Source organism: Phyllobates terribilis, unplaced genomic scaffold (genome assembly GCF_046119375.1).
Source record: "Phyllobates terribilis strain yellow unplaced genomic scaffold, ASM4611937v1 Scaffold_2__4_contigs__length_985480577, whole genome shotgun sequence".
NCBI lineage: Eukaryota > Metazoa > Chordata > Amphibia > Anura > Dendrobatidae > Phyllobates > Phyllobates terribilis.
The window spans coordinates 807,812,302-807,831,678 of record NW_027362762.1 but is presented as its reverse complement, the minus strand read 5'-3'; the positions used below and the strand labels follow the sequence as shown (position 1 = coordinate 807,831,678).

The following is a 19,377-nucleotide window of genomic DNA, read 5'->3' as shown; positions in this document are numbered from 1 at the left end:
GACTGCCCGGGGTGCCACCGCAAAAATGCTCGAGTCTCCCATAGACTAACATTGGGCTCGTTGCTCGGGTCGAGCACCCGAGTATCACGGCGAGCTCGGCCCGAGCTTTGAGCACCCGAGCATTTTAGTGCTCGCTCAACACTAGTCTTATATTCTAGGTTCTTCAAAGTAGCCACCTTTTGCTTTGATGACAGCTTTGCACACTCTTGGCATTCTCTTGATGAGCTTCAAGAGGTAGTCACCGGAAATGGTTTTCACTTCACAGGTGTGCCCTGTCAGGTTTAATAAGTGGGATTTCTTGACTTATAAATGGGGTTGGGACAATCAGTTGTGTTGTGCAGAAGTCAGGTGGATACACAGCTGATAGTCCTACTGAATAGACTGTTAGAATTTGTATTATGGCAAGAAAAAAGCAGCTAAGTAAAGAAAAACGAGTGCCCATCATTACTTTAAGAAATAAAGGTCAGTTAGTCTGAAAAATTGGGCAAACTTTGAAAGTGTCCCCAAGTGTAGTTGCAAAAACCATCAAGCACTACAAAGAAACTGGCTCACATGAGGACCGCCCCAGGAAAGGAAGACCAAGAGTCACCTCTGCTTCTGAGGATAAGTTTATCCGAGTCACCAGCCTCAGAAATCACAGGTTGACAGCAGCTCAGATTAGAGACCAGGTCAATGCCACACAGAGTTCTAGCAGCAGACACATCTCTACAACAACTGTTAAGAGGAGACTTGGTGCAGCAGGCCTTCATGGTAAAATAGCTGCTAGGAAACCACTGCTAAGGACAGGCAACAAGCAGAAGAGACTTGTTTGGCCAAAGAACACAAGGAATGGACATTAGACCAGTGGAAATCTGTGCTTTGGTCTGATGATTCCAAATTTGAGATCTTTGGTTCCAACCACCGTGTCTTTGTGCGATGCAGAAAAGGTGAACGGATGGACTCTACATGCCTGGTTCCCACCGGGAAGCATGGAGGAGGAGGTGTGATGGTATGGGGGTGCTTTGCTGGTGACACTGTTGGGGATTTATTCAAAACTTAAGGCATACTGAACCAGCATGGCTACCGCAGCATGCTATTCCATCCAGTTTGCGTTTAGTTGGACCATCATTTCTTTTTCAACAGGACAATGACCCCAAACACACCTCAAGGCTGTGTAAGGGCTATTTGACCAAGAAGGAGAGTGATGGGGTGCTACGCCAGATGACCTGGCCTCCACAGTCACCAGACCTGAACCCAACGAGACGGTTTGGGGTGAGCTGGACCGCAGAGTGAAGGCAAAAGGGCCAACAAGTGCTCTCTGGGAACTCCTTCAAAATTGTTGGAAGACCATTTCCGGTAACTACCTCTTGAAGCTCATCAAGAGAATGCCAAGAGTGTGATGCCTTGAGTGTGAATGTACAATTTTCATAGTCATGAAAATACAGAAAAATCTTTACATGAGATGGAGTGTCCAAACTTTTGGTCTGTACTGTATAACACAAGTCTTTATTTGAACTACAAGTTTCAGAGTCGATCAGACCCCTTCATCAGGTATCTGATACCTGAAGATACCTGATGAAGGGGTGTGATAGACTCCGAAACGTGTAGTTCAAATAAAGTCTTTCGCTATATCTCCTTTGGATTCTCAGCTCAAGTTTGCTCTTTGATCTGGACTTTTCTTTCTCTGTTCTGATTTGGGAACTCGAGATAGGACTCCCTCCTACAGTAGTAACAGAACTTTCTGTTCTAGGGCATATTGGCTTATCTTGTAGGACTGAGTCATGACAGCTAAGAAACACACTGGGGGCAAAAGTTTTAATTCCTCGCCTATGGAATCTAGAATACAACCACTTAGGTTTTTGACCAGGCAGGTAGAAACTCTCTCAACCTCCCGCCTACCTCTGGCCTGGAGTCATTGACGTCTGGATCATTGAGGGAGATCAGAGGGGGGAAAAAAACTGTTGCCCAGGAAAAAAATTTCCCTTATTTCTAGGGACCTCCAATCTAGAATTCTTTTATTTTGGGGACAAAAACTGACTGTTCCTCAATGATGGACAAAACACGAAACAGCCTTCCAAACTTCAGGAGGGTTGTGGAGGCAAATTTTTTTTTTTTTTTTTTTTGGAATCAGATGCTTTAGTCAAAATATTGTTCAAGGCTGGACCAGAAAGAAATTCGCCCTTACAAGGAAGACCACACAGCCTGGACTTAGAGTGAAGATATCCTGACCAGTTCTTCAATTACAGAGCCTGGCAGGCTAAATTTGCCAGGGGACAAGTGCGTGCTGTTAGCCGTACTTCATCCGTTTAAGCGTCAGCTAAAAAATTCTGCTGCCTTTAGGATAGTCTTGAGGACATATATTACTAATATGAGATTACAGCTGACTGAGCCATACGATTAAATATCTTGCCATGAATATAGCTGCTATATTAATTTTAAGAGTTACGCCTTCCAGTCTAATGGGTCTCTTAGAAGACTTGTGTTATCAATCGGCAAAGCAGATTTACAAGACCCCCTAGAAACGGTCATGTCGATCTTGGCCGCTTTATTCTAAACTTCACAAATATCAGCCTCAAAAAGATGCTTTCTTTTATCTCCCTTTGGAATAAATCCCTTTTTATTTAATTTCTTCCACTCCTTGATGAGGGAAGACATTTTTATGAACAGAGAAACATTTTGCTTATAGACCTTCAAGCCACCAAATATCAATCTTGCATAGTTTTAGGTTGTTTTACATACTCTAATTTCATTGTGGATGTAACCGCTTTTACCAGCTTATCTGTATCCTCAGCAGGAAAACATGGCCTGCCCTCGTCGGAGGAAGCAGATGTAGACATCTGAATGAAACCCCTTTAGCTCTGATGGAAGATGGAGATTTAGAGTCTAGCGCGATGTCCCGTTTTCCTCATGGAGCCATCATGGAACTCCTCATCTCTGAATCCTATAAGTGAATTTTTAACTTTGGTTTTAATAATGGACCTCAAATTTTCTGTTAGAACGGGGATTCTTCTGACAATACACTGCTAACATTACGTCTTATCTGTCGGTAGCAGTTTACTTCTGCATAGGGCACATTCCTTATTTTTTGATTGTGCCTTCTAGGTCTGTCCTAGAATACATTTAAAAGAAATTACCATATTTCAAAGGCAAATAAAAAAATTATAATAATAGTAATTCACCCGCACTATGCTTGATGGGGCAGAATTTTCCGCAGGCTCTCTAGACTGGCTGATGACCTCTTTACAACGCTGTACAAATACAGAGCGCAAACTTCTCTCTGGAAACCCTGCTCTGAAGTTGCTCCTTCAACCCTCTGTATGCCGCTTTTTAAACGAGTGCACCATACCAGGCCCTGCCCTACTGGAAGTGACCTTGATGTTCTGCTACAGGTCATCCCAGTGTTAGCCCAAAGTTTAGATTGTCACCACATTTGACCAATGTAAACAACACTGCTCAAAAAAATAAAGGGAACACTTAACGAATATAACTCCAAGTAAATCAAACTGTCCAATTAGGAAGCAACACTGATTGACAATTAATTTCACATGCTGTTGTGCAAATGGAATGAACAATAGATGGAAATTATTGGCAATTATCAAGACACCCTCAATAAAGGAGAGGTTCTGCAGGTGGGGACCACAGACCACATCTCAGTACCAATGCTTTCTGGCTGATGTTTTGGTCACTTTTGAATGTTGGTTGTGCTTTCACACTTGTGGTAGCATGAGACGGACTCTACAACCCACAGAATTTGCTCAGGTAGTGCAGCTCATCCAGGATGGCACATCAATGCGAGCTGTGGCAAGAAGGTTTGCTGTGTCTGTCAGCGTAGTGTCCAGAGGCGCTACCAGGAGACAGGCCAGTACACCAGGAGACGTGGAGGGGGCCGTAGGAGGGCAACAACCCAGCAGCAGGACCGCTACCTCCGCCTTTGTGCAAGGAGGAACAGGAGGAGCACTGCGAGAGCCCTGCAAAATGACCTCCAGCAGGCCACAAATGTGCATGTGTCTGTACAAACGGTTAGAAACTGACTCCATGAGGGTGGTATGAGGGCCGACATCCACAGATGGGGGTTGTGCTCACAGCCCAACACCATGCAGGATGCTTGGCATTTGCCACAGAACACCAGGATTGGCAAAGTCGCCACTGGCACCCTGTGCTCTTCACAGATGAAAGCAGGTTCACACTGAGCACATGTGACAGACGTGGCACAGTCTGGAGATGCCGTGGAGAGCGATCTGCTGCCTGCAACATCCTTCAGCATGACCAATTTGGCAGTGGGTCAGTAATGGTGTGGGGTGGCATTTCTTTGGAAGGCCGCACAGCCCTCCATGTGCTCGCCAGAGGTAGCCTGACTGCCATTAGGTACTGAGAGGAGATCCTCAGACCCCTTGTGAGACAATATGCTGGTGCGGTTGGCCCTGGGTTCCTCCTAATGCAGGGCAATGCCAGACCTCATGTGGCTGGAGTGTCAGCAGTTCCTGCAAGATGAAGGCATTGAAGCTATGAACTGGCCCGCCCGTTCCCCAAACTCGATTGAGCACATCTGGGACATCATGTCTCGCTCCATCCACCAACGTCACGTTGCACCACACTGTCCAGGAGTTGGCGGATGCTTTAGTCCAAGTCTGGGGGAGATCCCACAGGAGACCATCCGCGACCTCATCAGGAGCATGCCCAGGCGTTGTAGGGAGGTCATACAGGCACGTGGAGGCCACACACAATACTGAGCCTCATTTTGACTTGTTTTAAGGACATTACATCAAAGTTGGATCAGCCTGTAGTGTGTTTTTCCACTTTAATTTTGGGGGTGACTCCAAATCCAGGCCTCCATTAATAAATTTGATTTCCATTGATGATTTTTGTATGATTTTGCTGTCAGCACATTCAACTTTGTACAGTACAAAGTATTCAATAAGAATATTTCATTCATTCATTCGGATCTAGGATGTGTTATTTCAGTGTTCCCTTTATTTTTTGAACAGTATGAGTAAAGGCATACAGGTTATAGACTCCTGAGGAGAGTGATCTCTGTACGTCTCATATCAGATGTCTTGTGGATAAATCATCATTTATCACTTCATATAAATGACCTCTTTCAGGCTCTGGGGAGGACTCTGTCTGGAAGATAATCTCTGGAGACAGGGTTATTATACATGTAGGGGGGGGTTACCAGTGTGATGACCGATAATCAGAATGATATCTTAAGCACTCATCCCATCCTATGCATTGGAAACCAATGTGCTAGGAGAAGGTTTGGGTCATTCGCATCACTGCTGGGCATTACTGGATCGTGCATGCTGCCATTTCCCACAATAAGCTGCACATCCACTGCCAGCAGAAAGGAGTACTCATATCAATCAGGGGGATAGAGGGACTACTCCAATGGGAGATAGGACTAACCCCAAGGTGTTGTCAATCACCTGAAATCCGATCACACTTTCCGAACTCAGAAGCAGCTGGACCGACTGTGTGTATGCGCCTCACTGAACTGGAAGCGCAGTCATCCCCTTGCAGAGTGTGCAAACTTCGGTGTGCTGCAGCACATCCAGCCCCGACTTCCGAACCCTGAAGCGGCCCACCGGGAGCAGAGCGTTGTCCCCTCCCTATTCCAGCAACTGCATGGAAAGACAGGGAGGGCACCAGTTATGTAGTCATCTGGACCAACGGATCCATGTCGACTGCTCACCCTTGGAAAGCCTCCTGCAACTCCTGAAGAAATTTTTCTAGATACAACCCTCTTCACCGGAACAGGACATCACATTGAGGCGTACGGAGAGGGTCTGCCTTTTTATTCTGTAGGTTTCCTGTTCCTGAAGGCTGATACTCTTTCTGTACAGTTCTGTCAAGGTGTAAGGAAAAACTGGCTTAAATGGGATTTATACATGTCCCCCATTGACTTATATGGTTTGCGCGAAGGGAGCATACTCTGTGACCAGGTAGCACGTGAAGGAGGCGACCTGTATCCATTACCTATTTTCATTAGAAATTACATCTATTCAGAGAACATAACATCTAAAGGCTGTACGTTATCTAGGGAAGCAAAAAGAAGCTCCAGGTCTTGTGGCCTCATGGCCATTTATTACAATAGTCCCCACAGACAAATGATCACCGCTCACTACATTTCTTGTTCACTCCCCGTTCTCTGGCACAGAGCTCACCATCTCATTTAGTGGACTAAACTATATTCTAATTAAATCAACGTGCTGACATTTTTTATCCAATTATATTATACACTCAGTAAAAACAACAAATCACTTGGTCTTTTGAAGTTTATTCTGAGAACATTCATTCATTGGTGAAATAAGGCTGAGGGCTTCAACCACCTCAGGCAGAATGAAAATAAAATGGTATTGTATTTTGTAAGAAAAGCATCCAATTTATGTGTTACACAGCAGGTGATGTCTGGACAGCATCAAGTGTTCTTGTGCCGAGATCCTGCTCCGTTATAAATTAGAATTTGGGGCCTGTAAATATTAGACTTCTGTTGTATGAAGAGTTAATTTATCCAAGTAGCACTTGCCGAATAAATATAAAGCAAGTGTCTCTTTTTAAAAAACATTTTAGCAGCATAGGGGTGTATGTCTCTAGTCGTCATCTATGGTTGGCTTTATTGTCACTCCTCTTCTTATCTGACCCCAGCCAATCAAACTACAGAGGGGAAGAAAAATAGATGTCAAAACAATGTATACAATGGCAAAATACAAAACCATGATCATAGTAATGATATCCAGAGGGTTTCTCTGGGCACTGGAAAATATGAAGTTGTGAATAGTAGAAATACCCATGAAGGCAGCAATCCAGAGAGCAACAAGGATCATGGAGATTCACTCAATTCGAAAGAGGCCCCTGAATATTCTGTAACACCTCTTGCTAGGACGAAGCAATCTGAACGAAACAAAGTGCTCCTTAGTGTATGGATGGTTTTCAGATGAGGAATTGTTCCTTTGTTGTGTTATGTTACCTCCAAAACACCTATATATGGGCTGCTGAAAATCCCTTTGCCACTCACCAAAAACCACCCCATGATCAAAAAGTTGGTGTATGGTGTAAATTGTCTCGGTTGGGCATTGTAGGCCCCATTTTTTTTGATACCACTGTGAACACCAATGTATGCCTGGACATTTCTGAACAGTTTGTGAATCAACTGGATGATCATGTGTTAACGGAAGATTACCTCCAGCAAGGTGGAGCAACATGTCACACATTGGAAAAGTAGCATAGCAGAAATTCAGTCCTTTTTGGCAACAGAGTAAATTCATAGGGACTTTGGCCACCACTAGACTTCTTTCTTTGGGGTATGCTCAATGGAAAAGTTTATCAGAACAAGTGTCTGTACAGGGTTTGAAAAAAAACATCCAATGTGAAGTTGCTGCTAATCCCCCCTCCCCCGATATGCTTGCCGATACATTCGGGAACATGCAACACGGGATCAAAATGTGTCTGGCAGAAAACGGAGATCACTTCCAGCATTGTCTGTAATGCAATCGATTAAACATGTCAAGGTATAAGGCAGATTTTTGAGCTCGGACTGCTTCATCCTAATAAGAGTTTAAACAGAATATTCAAAGCCCCTTTTGACTGAATTTTTTCATTGTATATCAAACTGGCTTCTCCAGAAGTTCCAGTGATCGTGATGTATCTCATCTTGTATGAACCACTCTCCCGTACATAGCCCTGCGATGGGCTTTGGGAAAACAGCTGCTGGAGGAGGCGCATGCGCAGATCGAGAAATGAGATCTCGTCTTCCAAGAGCTCAATCTGCGCATGCTCTGGTGGCCACTTTGACAAAGCCCTCCGCAGGGCTATGCACAAGAGGGGGAACCTCTACTCACAGCCGACTTCTGAGGACAGGGCCCCCAGGTAAAATACCGTACCTTCGCATTATAAGACGCACCCCTTTTCCCTCCCAAATATGGGGGAAATAAGTGCGACTTATAATCAGAAAAATACAGTGTGTGTATATACAGTACAGACCAAAAGTTTGGACACACCTTCTCATTTAAAGATTTTTCTGTATTTTCATGACTATTAAAATTGTACATTCACACTGAAGGCATCAAAACTATGAATTAACACATGTGGAATTATATACTTAACAAAAAAGTGTGAAACAACTGAAAATATGTCTTATATTCTAGGTTCTTCAAAGTAGCCACCTTTTGCTTTGATGACTGCTTTGCACACTCTTGGCATTCTCTTGATGAGCTTCAAGAGGTAGTCACCGGAAATGGTTTTCACTTCACAGGTGTGCCATGTCAGGTTTAATAAGTGGGATTTCTTGCCTTATAAATAGGGTTGGGACCATCAGTTGTGTTGTGCAGAAGTCTGTTGGATACACAGCTGATAGTCCTACTGAATAGGCTGTTAGAATTTGTATTATGGCAAGAAAAAAGCAGCTTAGTAAAGAAAAACGAGTGGCCATCATTACTTTAATAAATGAAGGTCAGTCAGTGCGAAAACTTTGAAAGTGTCCCCAAGTGCAGTTGCAAAAACCATCAAGCGCTACAAAGAAACTGGCTCACATGAGGACCGCCCCAGGAAAGGAAGACCAAGAGTCACCTCTGCTTCTGAGGATAAGTTTATCCGAGTCACCAGCCTCAGAAATCGCAGGTTAACAGCAGCTCAGATTAGAGACCAGGTCAATGTCACACAGAGTTCTAGCAGCAGACATCTCTACAACAACTGTTAAGAGGAGACTTTGTGCAGCAGGCCTTCATGGTAAAATAGCTGCTAGAAAACCACTGCTAAGGACAGGCAACAAGCAGCAGAGACTTGTTTGGGCTAAAGAACACAAGGAATGGACATTAGACCAGTGGAAATCTGTGCTTTGGTCTGAGGAGTCCAAATTTGAGATCTTTGGTTCCAACCACCGTATCTTTGTGCGACGCAGAAAAGGTGAACGGATGGACTCTACATGCCTGGTTCCCACCGTGAAGCATGGAGGAGGAGGTGTGATGGTGTGGGGGTGCTTTGCTGATGACACTGTTGGGGATTTATTCAAAATTGAAGGCATACTGAACCAGCATGGCTACCACAGCATCTTGCAGCGGCATGCTATTCCATCCGGTTTGCGTTTAGTTGGACCATCATTTATTTTTCAACAGGACAATGACCCCAAACACACTTCCAGGCTGTGTAAGGGCTATTTGACCAAGGAGGAGAGTGATGGGGTGCTAAGCCAGATGACCTGGCCTCCACATTCACCAGGCCTGAGATGGTTTGGGGTGAGCTGGACCGCAGAGTGAAGGCAAAAGGGCCAACAAGTGCTAAGCATCTCTGGGAACTCCTTCAAGATTGTTGGAAGATCATTTCCGGTGACTACCTCTTGAAGCTCATCAAGAGAATGCCAAGAGTGTGCAAAGCAGTCATCAAAGCAAAAGGTGGCTACTTTGAAGAACCTAGAATATAAGACATATTTTCAGTTGTTTCACACTTTTTTGTTAAGTATATAATTCCACATGTGTTAATTCATAGTTTTGATGCCTTCAGTGTGAATGTACAATTTTCATAGTCATAAAAATACAGAAAAATCTTTAAATGAGAAGGTGTGTCCAAACTTTTGGTCTGTACTGTATGTACATACACACACACACACGTGTGTGTGTTTATGTACACATCTATATCTATCAAGACCGAAATATTACAGTAATTTTTCCTCGAACATATATATTTTTCTTTTTTGTACATGTGGATTAATGAGTTGTTACATTTATTAAATTAAATTATTTTTGCGGCTTTTTTCAGAATACGTGGGGCCTAATTTTAGGTTGGTTTCACACTTAAATTTTATTTTGTCGATATCGAGCAATATCGGTGGGAAAATAAATGAAATGTGTCTTTTTCACATTTTTTTTTTTTTTAATGACCACAAAAGACTACTAAATGCATTTTAAATTGGTTCCCCTTTCCATAAGATTTTTACATAATGGACACACAGGCTTTTGTTCCGCCAAGGAAGGGTGTAGTAACAGTGATTTGGATTGGCACCTGCTTTATTTTAAATTTACCTCCCCCCCCCCCCCCCCCCTTGCTTTTTATTTACTTAAAACTTCTTTTGCACATTGTGCCCCTCCATAAGTTAATAAAAGACCTTTGGGGATAATTTCAACATTTAAACTTTTTATTATTATTTGATCTCCACTGTAACTGGGGCTGGTATATTAGCCCCAGTTGCAGTGCAGTTGACAAGGTCTCCTAGGTCCCAGCAGCTCCTGCTCCCTCCCTCCCTACACAGACTGCACTTTCTCCTCCGGACCCAGGGATCAAGCTGGAGGGGCAAGGGAATTACAGACAGGGAGGAGAAGACCTAGTGCACACTCCCAGCCCCTGTGCACCGAAATCTGATTAGCAGAAAACAATTAGTAATTAAAGAACAACACAGCGGATTTCTTCACCAAAAGTATCAATTCAACCAGTATTACAGCTCCACTACAGCCATGTCTTTACATTACAGTATCGTGCTGACAGGTTCTCTTTCATATATCTTAGCACTTACAAAGTGCTGCTGTATTCTTTCATTTGTACATTATGCAGTCATAGCAGCTTGCACCTGTTCACACTTGCTTTATTCTGTTAGGAGCTGATAATCAGTTTTTGTTTTCTGTAGACTTTATATGCCTTACTATGGAGGTGATGGGGTTCTACTCTATTATTCCAGAGATGCAATGAATAAGTCTTGCTTTGGAGATCAAAAGGAAAGAAGGGTTTACAGCGTTCCTGATAAGTTGTTAATGAAGCAAGGACACACTGATTAGCTAGTTGCATATGGAAGGATGCTAATTAAGAAAGGGTGTACTCTCAAGTGTTTATTAAGACCGTGGTGTCCCAAGCAGTGAGCAGTACAAGGATTGCTGCTCTAGCTCCATTGCAGCCGTCCATGTCTGTGTGGCTGTATTTCGTACTGCAACCGAGGGTCAATTCAAGTAAGTAGACAAGAGTGGTGATATGTCTGGTAATGCAGAGGGCCCTGCTTTATTGCTCAGATGATTTTGCTAGATGCTAAATAAAATTACATCAGATTAAAAATTACAGTAGTACCAACGCCCTTTTAAATCGCAAGTTACACTACTTACAGATAGCATTTTTCAGGTTTAAAGTCCTACAAAAACTCAAAGCTCCATTAGGGTGTTAATACAACAATTGATTTCTGAACAGGCATACACTGCAGAAATTTCCTCAAAATCTGCAAGAGGACGAATCCCCACCTCAACTTAGATGATATATTTCATCTTACCGCCAATGTTTCTCAACTCTTCTGCTAAGAGCAATTTTCTCTCCTACTTCTGTGCACACTGGATTTGTAAGCACAATTTTTCCTAAATCAGCTTTCACAGCACTCACACGACCACCAGTGGATAAAGAACCAATGTTGACCATCAGAACTTCATTCTTAGACAGTTTTTGAACCTGAAGGAGAAAAAGCACATATTTCTTAGAAATTAAAAAAATGGATGTGGACACACCACAATAATGCTGAAAGTTGGCCATTTTGTCCTTGTGTTAAGCCCTTACCTTTGCAGCCTTCTTATCCCCCTCTGTACGTACTCCAAGGAGACGCCGCAGGAGGAAGTATGAGATTTCCAGCTCCGTAAAAATTTCAGGCAATGCTCCGACTGCACCTAATACTTGCCCGACCATACGATCAGCACGACACAAAGTTGGATCAATCTTAGTACCAACACCTGCATATAAAAAAAAGTAGACAAATAATTCTTAGCTACACATTATAAATCATTGTGATGCCAGTCAAAAGAGGAGGTTCAGTCAGTAGAAATTGCTGCCCTATGAGTTAAAGCCCATAATTTATTTTCCACTGTGAATGTCCAGCGTATGATAGGCCTAATAAAGGCTGAAGAGCACTATGTACAGACCAGATGTCAGTAATGTGTCCATACTAAGCTAACATCACATGGCTATGTGGTCTAATTTTCATAAATTAAACATCATTGAGGCTTAGTGTTTATACAGACCAGATGGACACAGGAACACTATTTGATTGGCATGTAAAAATAATATTTTATTCTGTTCCGATTTTATTACCTTCCACGGATCCTGCACTGTGTCTCTGCCACTGCTCTGGTTTCTGTTTGGCTGCAGCATTGTCGTCATGCCAACAATGCTACAGCCCATCACTGAGCTCAGCAACTCGTGCCATCTACATCAGCAGACCTGCTGAGCTCTGTGATTGTCTGCAGCATTATTGCAGTGACATCAATGCTACATTCAAAACAGACACTGGGGCAGCGGTGAAGACACAGCACTGCACCCAGGGAGGGTTCGTAAAAAAACAAAACTGAGCTTTATGTTTAACTATGCCTGCAAGCAGAGTATAGGTGAAAGGGGAAAGCCCCTTTAAACAACGAAGCCAAGGCTATACTGCTAGAGTCTCTTACCAATAAGGCCTCCGGGAGCAGCATATTGTAGATCATTGTGCTCAGCAAACAGAGACACAATTTTAGAGAAGATAGGCTTGCACATGAGCTTTCCTTCACTGTCTTTAGAAACTATGCCAGGGCGAACCTCTATTTCTTGACCAACCTATGGATTCAAAAGCAAACAAACAAAAAATATGTAGATAGATAGATATAAAATTGGAAAATACCCTGAAAATATTGCATTACGTTACAATGGCTGAATGGGGCTTATATAAAATGAATGTACCAAATGTAACAAATTGGCCAGCTCCAAAAATGGAAGCCAATAATTGGCTGATGCTTTGTGATCTTCCCTCCTCTGGGGGTGTGGGTGGCTCATCTGTGCCATTTACCTACACTGGACAGTCAGGCCATTTTTTTTTTTACATTTGTTGTGTGCCCACCACAACACAACCTTCATCCTATTGAAATGCCACACAATCCTCTAATAGCAAAACCCAGGTAATACAGGTTTAGACATTTTAAACACGCACAAGCAAAGAGACAGCAAACCTAAACTAATGTTCATTATTTGGGGTCCCAGCATTACTTTGGTGGTGGTTGTAACTCTGGATTACATACTAATACATACCTTCAATACGCCTTTTAGAATACTGCCTCCAGCAACGCCACCTTTCAGATCATCAACCTCACATCCTGGCTTGTTCACATCAAAAGATCTGATAACTGAGAAGACAGAAAATATTTTTGAGCCACAAAACGTACAAGCACAAAAAGGTGTGATGCCAAAAAGCAGCTACTTGTTTTGTGTTTAGCAGAGCTAGTGGCCCCAGGTAAAGGATACCCAGTAAAGTCTTTATGACAAATGTATTCCACTGCTTAGTAGATTAATAATACCAACCTTTTAGATTATATTTTATGAAATCTCATCTCAAAATCTGCAGCATAAACTGATGGTCGGTGCGGATTTGATCTCACAATTTGTCAACTTATGCTGCGGTCATTTATCATTAATCTGACAACCGGTCCTGCTCCCTTTGTCTGCCACAGACAGCCAGATAACAGTGCTCTGGCAGTCCCGTAGAGAAAGAAAGGAGTAAGCGAGCACATGATTGGCCAATCCTCAATTTCAAACAGGCATTTCAAGACCCCGCTGTCAGGATCGGTAGGAGAACTAAATGCTATACTGGTCGCTGTGGATGGCATGACTGTATAACTCCCATCAAGTGACAAAGCTAGGCGTTACTTTATTCCATCAATCACATGAGACACTTTGGATTAACGTTATCAGCTTGTAATTCTGAGTAGACCACACAGGTTCTACTTCTGTAATGACACATTTTTCCTTCTGGTTTTCCTAAGAAAAGTGGCACAACATCGCTGCCACTAGCAGACACTGCCCACCGCACATTTATGCCGAAGATCCAGTTTAAATTCTTTAGCTTTACGGATGGGATAAGTGACTTACCTATAAGTCTGGGCTCAGATGTGAAGTCTCTCAGAGGCACTGGGATTTTCTTTACAATATATTCACATACGACTTCAATGTTATATTTCAACTGAGCAGAGATTGGAATGATAGGAGCACCCTCCGCTACTGTACCTGTAGTAGAAGCAAATAAGGTGTGATCATACTATTCCCGTGGAAGATGAACCACACATTGCATTATTAATATCTAGGCATTAGAGTGAACTTCAAATGATCCATTATTATTATCGAGAGATGTTAAAGCACCACTCCAGCGGGCTTTTTTTTTTTTTTTTTTCCCCAGGGCTGGAGTGGTGCTTTAAATGTAAGCCCCCTGCCCTCGGTCATATACTCACCATCCGTAGTCCTCACCATTTTTTCGGTGAAACTCCGCCCCCCCCATGCCATCTTATGACAGTAGCTTCTGACTGGCTGGAAGTCAGAAGCTACATCACATACTCTCAATACAAGTCTATGAGAGCCAGAACAAGACTCTTAGACTTGTATTGAAAAATAGCCCCCGGGGCACTCCATGAAACACTGGAGCTGCGAGCCGGTCACTTTTAAGCGGAGACCGACCGGAGCGACACTGGAAATGGATGAAACCGCCGAGAGGTGAGCATCAGACCAGGTGCAGGGGAATTATATTTAATGTACCCCTTTAGTGGTGCAATAAAAAAAAAAAGAACCGCTGGAGTGGTGCTTTAACCCCTTTCCGTACCTTTAGTACGTAGCCGTGCCTTGGGACTTATGGACCAGCTACGTACTATTACACGTGCAGCACTCGCGCTCGCACACAAGCGGTGCGGGGCGATCGCAGCCAGGTGTCAGCTGATAGCACCGGATGTCAGCTGTGACAATGTACAGGGAGCGGTCCTGGCAAGGGGGGAGGTGATGCCTATACTCACCTCTCCTGCCGGCGTCCAGCGATGTCTGCGGCGGCTTCTGGATGATGTCGACATGACAACATCCGGATCAGCAGGAGGCAGGACGTTACTTTGGTCATGCACTGCGCATGACCAAAGTAATGTCTCCCTTGTGTGCAGCGCTGACAGGCTGCATGGCATAGGGAGCTGCTGCTCTCTATGCCATGCAGCTGATCAGGCTGCAAAAAGTAAAAGTCCCATAGTGGGACAATGCGTAAGAGTAAATAAAAAGTAGAAAAATGAAAAAAAAAAAAAAAAAAAAAAAAAACTAAATAAAAATTGTTAAAATATATAAAAATGACAAAATAATCCCCAAAAAGTAAAAATATATTGATCCCATAATATTTATTTATTATGGAAAAAAAAAAAAAAATAAACCAATAAAAGTACACATATTTGGTATCGCCGCGTCCGGAACCTATAAAACTGTCCCACTGGTTAACCCCTTTAGTGAACACAGTAAAAAAAATAAATAAGCAAAAACCGATGCTTTATCATCATACTGCCAAACAAAAAATGGAATAAAACGCGATCAAAAAGACGAATGTAGATAAAAATGGTACCGCTGAAAACGTCATCTTGTCCCACAAAAAACAAGCCGCCATACAGCTCCATCATCCGAAAAATAAAAAGTTCTAGCTCTCAGAATAAAGGGATTCAAAAAATTTTTTTTCTAGAAAATAGTTTTTATTGTGTAAAAGCACCAAAACATAGAAAAACTATATAAATGCGATACCGCTGTAAATGTACTGACCCGAAGAATAAAGCTGCTTTATCAATTTTACCACACGTGGAAATACATAAAACCCCCTCATAAAAACAATTCCAGAATGGCTAGTTTTTGTTTCTTCTGCCTCCCAAAAATAGGAATAGAAAGTGATCAAAAAATGTCACATGCCTGAAAATGGCACCAATAACCACGTCAACTTGTCCCTCAAAAAACAAGCTGTCACATGACTGTCGGCTGAGATATGGAAAAAGATCCTAGTTACTTACCGGTAACGGGATTTTACAGAGCCCATGACAGCACCACCTGAGAGGGTATCCGCCCACCAAGGACAGGAACCTACTGAATAAAAAGGCGGTACCTCTCCTCCGCATCAGTTTTTTGTTTCAGAGCATGAGAGGGCCTCCGAAGACAAGTTAATACATAACCACCACCTCAACATATGTACTAAACACCTTAAAAAAAGTGCACACCACAGTGATAAAGGGGAGGGAATTAATAGGGTGCTGTCATGGGCTCTGTAAAATCCCGTTACCGGTAAGTAACTAGGATCTTTTCCCCTTCTCCCATGACAGCACCACCTGAGAGATTTATAGAGATTAAATACCAGAGGGAGGGATCACCGCTTGCAACACCCTTCTACCAAAGGACAGATCAGTAGAAGAGGAAAGGTCAAGACGGTAATGTTTGTAAAATGTAGCAGGGGATGACCAAGTTGCCGCCTTACATATAATGTCGATGGGCACATCCGCCTTCTCAGCCCAGGAAGCAGCTACCGCTCTGGTGGAATGGGCCTTCAGGTTCTCAGGAACCGGCAGATTGCTAGAAGAGTAGGCTAAGGTAATAGTATCCCTGACCCATCTAGCTATGGTCCCCCTTGTAACCTTAAGTCCTTTCCTAGCCCCCTGAAAGGATATAAATAAAGCGTCACTCTTTCTCCAGGCTTTTGTCACTTCCAAATACTGGACTAACACCCTCCTAACACCTAAGGTGTGAAGCTTATATTCCTCAGAATCCCTAGGATTAGGATAGAAGGAAGGGAGAGTGATTACTTGAGTCCTATGGAACTTGGAGGCTACCTTTGGAAGATAGGCCGGGTCTGGTCTTAAGATTACTCTATCCATACATACTTGAGTGAATGGATGGTTAATGGATAGTGCGTGTAAGTCACTGACTCTACGAGCTGATGTCAGGGCCACCAATAGCGCAGTCTTTAAAGTTAAGATTTTTTCTGAAACCTTCTCTAAGGGCTCGAAGGGAGGTTTGGTTAATGCTTCCAGAACTAAATTAAGGTCCCAAGGAGGCATTCTTGGAACAGGAATAGGTCTGGATCTATGACAGGCTTTAATAAATCTAATGATCCATCTATTTGCTGCCAAGTCATAATTATACAGTGCCCCCAGAGCAGATACCTGTACCTTAAGAGTACTGGTGGCTAGTCCCATGTTTAACCCCTTCTGGAGGAATTCTAGTATGGCCTCAATAGGAACCCTCCCTTTGGCAGACTGACCCGAGGTAGACAAGAACTTAGCCCAGGTTCTACCATAGATTCTAGTTGTTATCGGCTTTCTACTTGCTAGAAGGGTAGTAACAAGATCTGGAGAAAACCCCCTTTGCGTCAATAGCGACCTCTCAAAATCCAAGCCGTCAAATGCAGGCCCGCTCTTTGGGGATGACAGACTGGGCCCTGCCTGAGGAGATCCGGGATGTCCGGAAGAACCCATGGATCTGCTTGGGACATTCTCTTCATCCAAGTGAACCATGGTCTCTTGGGCCAGAACGGGGCGATCAATATAACCCTCGCCCGTTCCTCTCGGATCTTCCTCAGGATAGTAGGGATCAGTACTAAAGGGGGAAAGGCATAAGCTAGAGTGAAATCCCACTGAATCTGCAGCGCGTCCACCGCAAACGCCCCCTCTTTTGGATTCAGGGAGCAAAAGGTTTCGGTCTTCCGATTGTGTCTGTTTGCAAACAGATCTATCTGGGGCTGTCCCCACCGATCCACAATCTGCTGAAAAACGGCTGGATTCAACTCCCACGCTCCTTGTTTCAAGATGTGACGACTCAAGAAATCGGCCTTTATGTTCTCTTCCCCTTTTATATGCAGTGCCGAGAGCGTAACCAGCCGACTCTCGGCAAACCTGAAGATCTGATCCGCTATTAACATCAGAGGGAGAGACCTGGTACCCCCCTGATGATTGATGTAGGCGACTGTTGATCTGTTGTCTGACATTATCCTGACGTGAGGACCCTGAAGAACAGAACTGAATTCTTTTAGCGCGTTTCTGGCTGCCAACAGCTCTTTCATGTTGGAAGAGAGGCTTGTCTCGCTGTCCGACCAGAGGCCTTGTACAGAACGATCCCTTAGGTGAGCTCCCCAACCTTCCGCACTTGCGTCTGTTGTAATTGTATCCGACACCTGGAAGGTCCAAGGAACCCCCAAAGATAGGTTGACCGGAGATGTCCACCAGTCCAGGGAGTTGATCACAACATCTGGAAGAGATATTTTCCCATTCAGGCGACCTTTGAGCCGCCTGTCCGCTGCCAGAATCTCCTGTTGAAGACATCTGGAATGGTGCTGGGCCCACTGAACCGCCGGAATGCAAGACGTCATTGTACCCAACAGAGACATTGCACTCCTCAGGGTGATGGTCGGATTGCTGACAATCTGAGATGTTAGGGATCTGATCTTCAGTTTCTTTTCCTCTGGCAGAAGACAGGTTTGGTTTTCCGAGTCCAGAATGAGACCCAGGAAAGACTGAACCCTCTTTGGTTCCAGCCTTGACTTCTCCAGATTTAACAGCCAACCTAGGCGTCTTAGACTGGCCATGACGTCCGCCAGGGCTAGAGCACAGAGTTGACTTGATCTGCCCACTACTAAGAAGTCGTCCAGATAAGGGATGACTAAAATATCTCTTTCCCTCAAGTGCGCTGTGACCTCCAGAATGATTTTTGTGAAGACTCTCGTCGCCATGGAAATGCCAAAGGGAAGAGCTGCGAACTGAAAATGCCTTACGTGCCTGCCGAATTGTACAGCTACTCTTAGAAACTGTTGATGATCTGGCAAAATCGGGACGTGGTAGTAGGCGTCCTTCAGATCGAGGACGCACATAAAACAGTCCGGAAATAACATCTTTATGGCTGATTTTATTGTTTCCATCTTGAAAGGCCTGTAGATTAAATGGTCGTTCAGTCTCTTTAAGTTCGCAATGGTCCTGAAGGAGCCGTCCGGCTTCTTTATTAGGAAGAGGGTCGAATAGAATCCTCTTCCTTGCTCGGGTGCAGGTGTTTCCACCAGAACTCCTTTCCTGAGCAGAGAGAGAACATCCTGCTGTAAGGCTATCTGTTCCACTAAACCTCTGGGGGCTGATATTTTGACAGTGTTCTTGGGCCTGCTCTTGAACTCTAGTGTGAGCCCCCTCCTGATTATCCCTAAGATCCAAGAATTGGATGAAATTTTCTTCCAGGCCGGCAGGAAGTGGGACAATCTTCCTCCCACCTGGGGGGAACTGTCACTTAGGGGCTTTCTTATTCTCGGAGGAGGGACCCCCAAACATGAAGCCTCTGCTATACGGCTTTCGGTCTTTCCAGCTACCTTGGTCTCTGGGAGCTTTACTGCGGCTGTATTTTCTCTTACGAAAGGAACTGTTAAATCGGGAACCAGACACCGTGGGAAATCCATGTTTTTTGTCTGCGGCTTTATCTAGGATGTCATCTTGACCTTTGCCGAACAAGAAGTCCCCCTCACAAGGGATTGAGCACAGTTTAGACTTTGACTGCACATCTCCTGGCCAGCTCTTGAGCCATAGCGCCCTACGGGCTGCATTAGAGAGGTTTGCAGACCGGGCAGCCAGCCTAACTGAATCTGCCGATGCATCTGCCAGGAATGCAGCCGCTCCC

At 44.0% G+C, this 19,377-nt stretch overlaps 1 protein-coding gene across 1 annotated transcript in view; it reads right to left on the bottom strand.

The window, feature by feature from the left end:
- Positions 1-6,237: 6,237 nt before the first annotated feature.
- Positions 6,238-19,377, bottom strand: part of EIF2S3 (eukaryotic translation initiation factor 2 subunit gamma) — a 36,393-nt gene continuing 23,253 nt past the window's right edge. Inside the window, exons 7-12 of the mRNA XM_073667526.1 lie at positions 13,825-13,959; positions 12,988-13,082; positions 12,375-12,519; positions 11,494-11,663; positions 11,216-11,388; positions 6,238-6,630 (exon numbers count right to left, since the gene is read on the bottom strand). Of these exons, the coding sequence (XP_073523627.1) occupies positions 6,567-6,630; positions 11,216-11,388; positions 11,494-11,663; positions 12,375-12,519; positions 12,988-13,082; positions 13,825-13,959 (782 nt within the window). The 3' untranslated portion in view covers positions 6,238-6,566. The remainder of the gene's footprint in view (positions 6,631-11,215; positions 11,389-11,493; positions 11,664-12,374; positions 12,520-12,987; positions 13,083-13,824; positions 13,960-19,377) is intronic.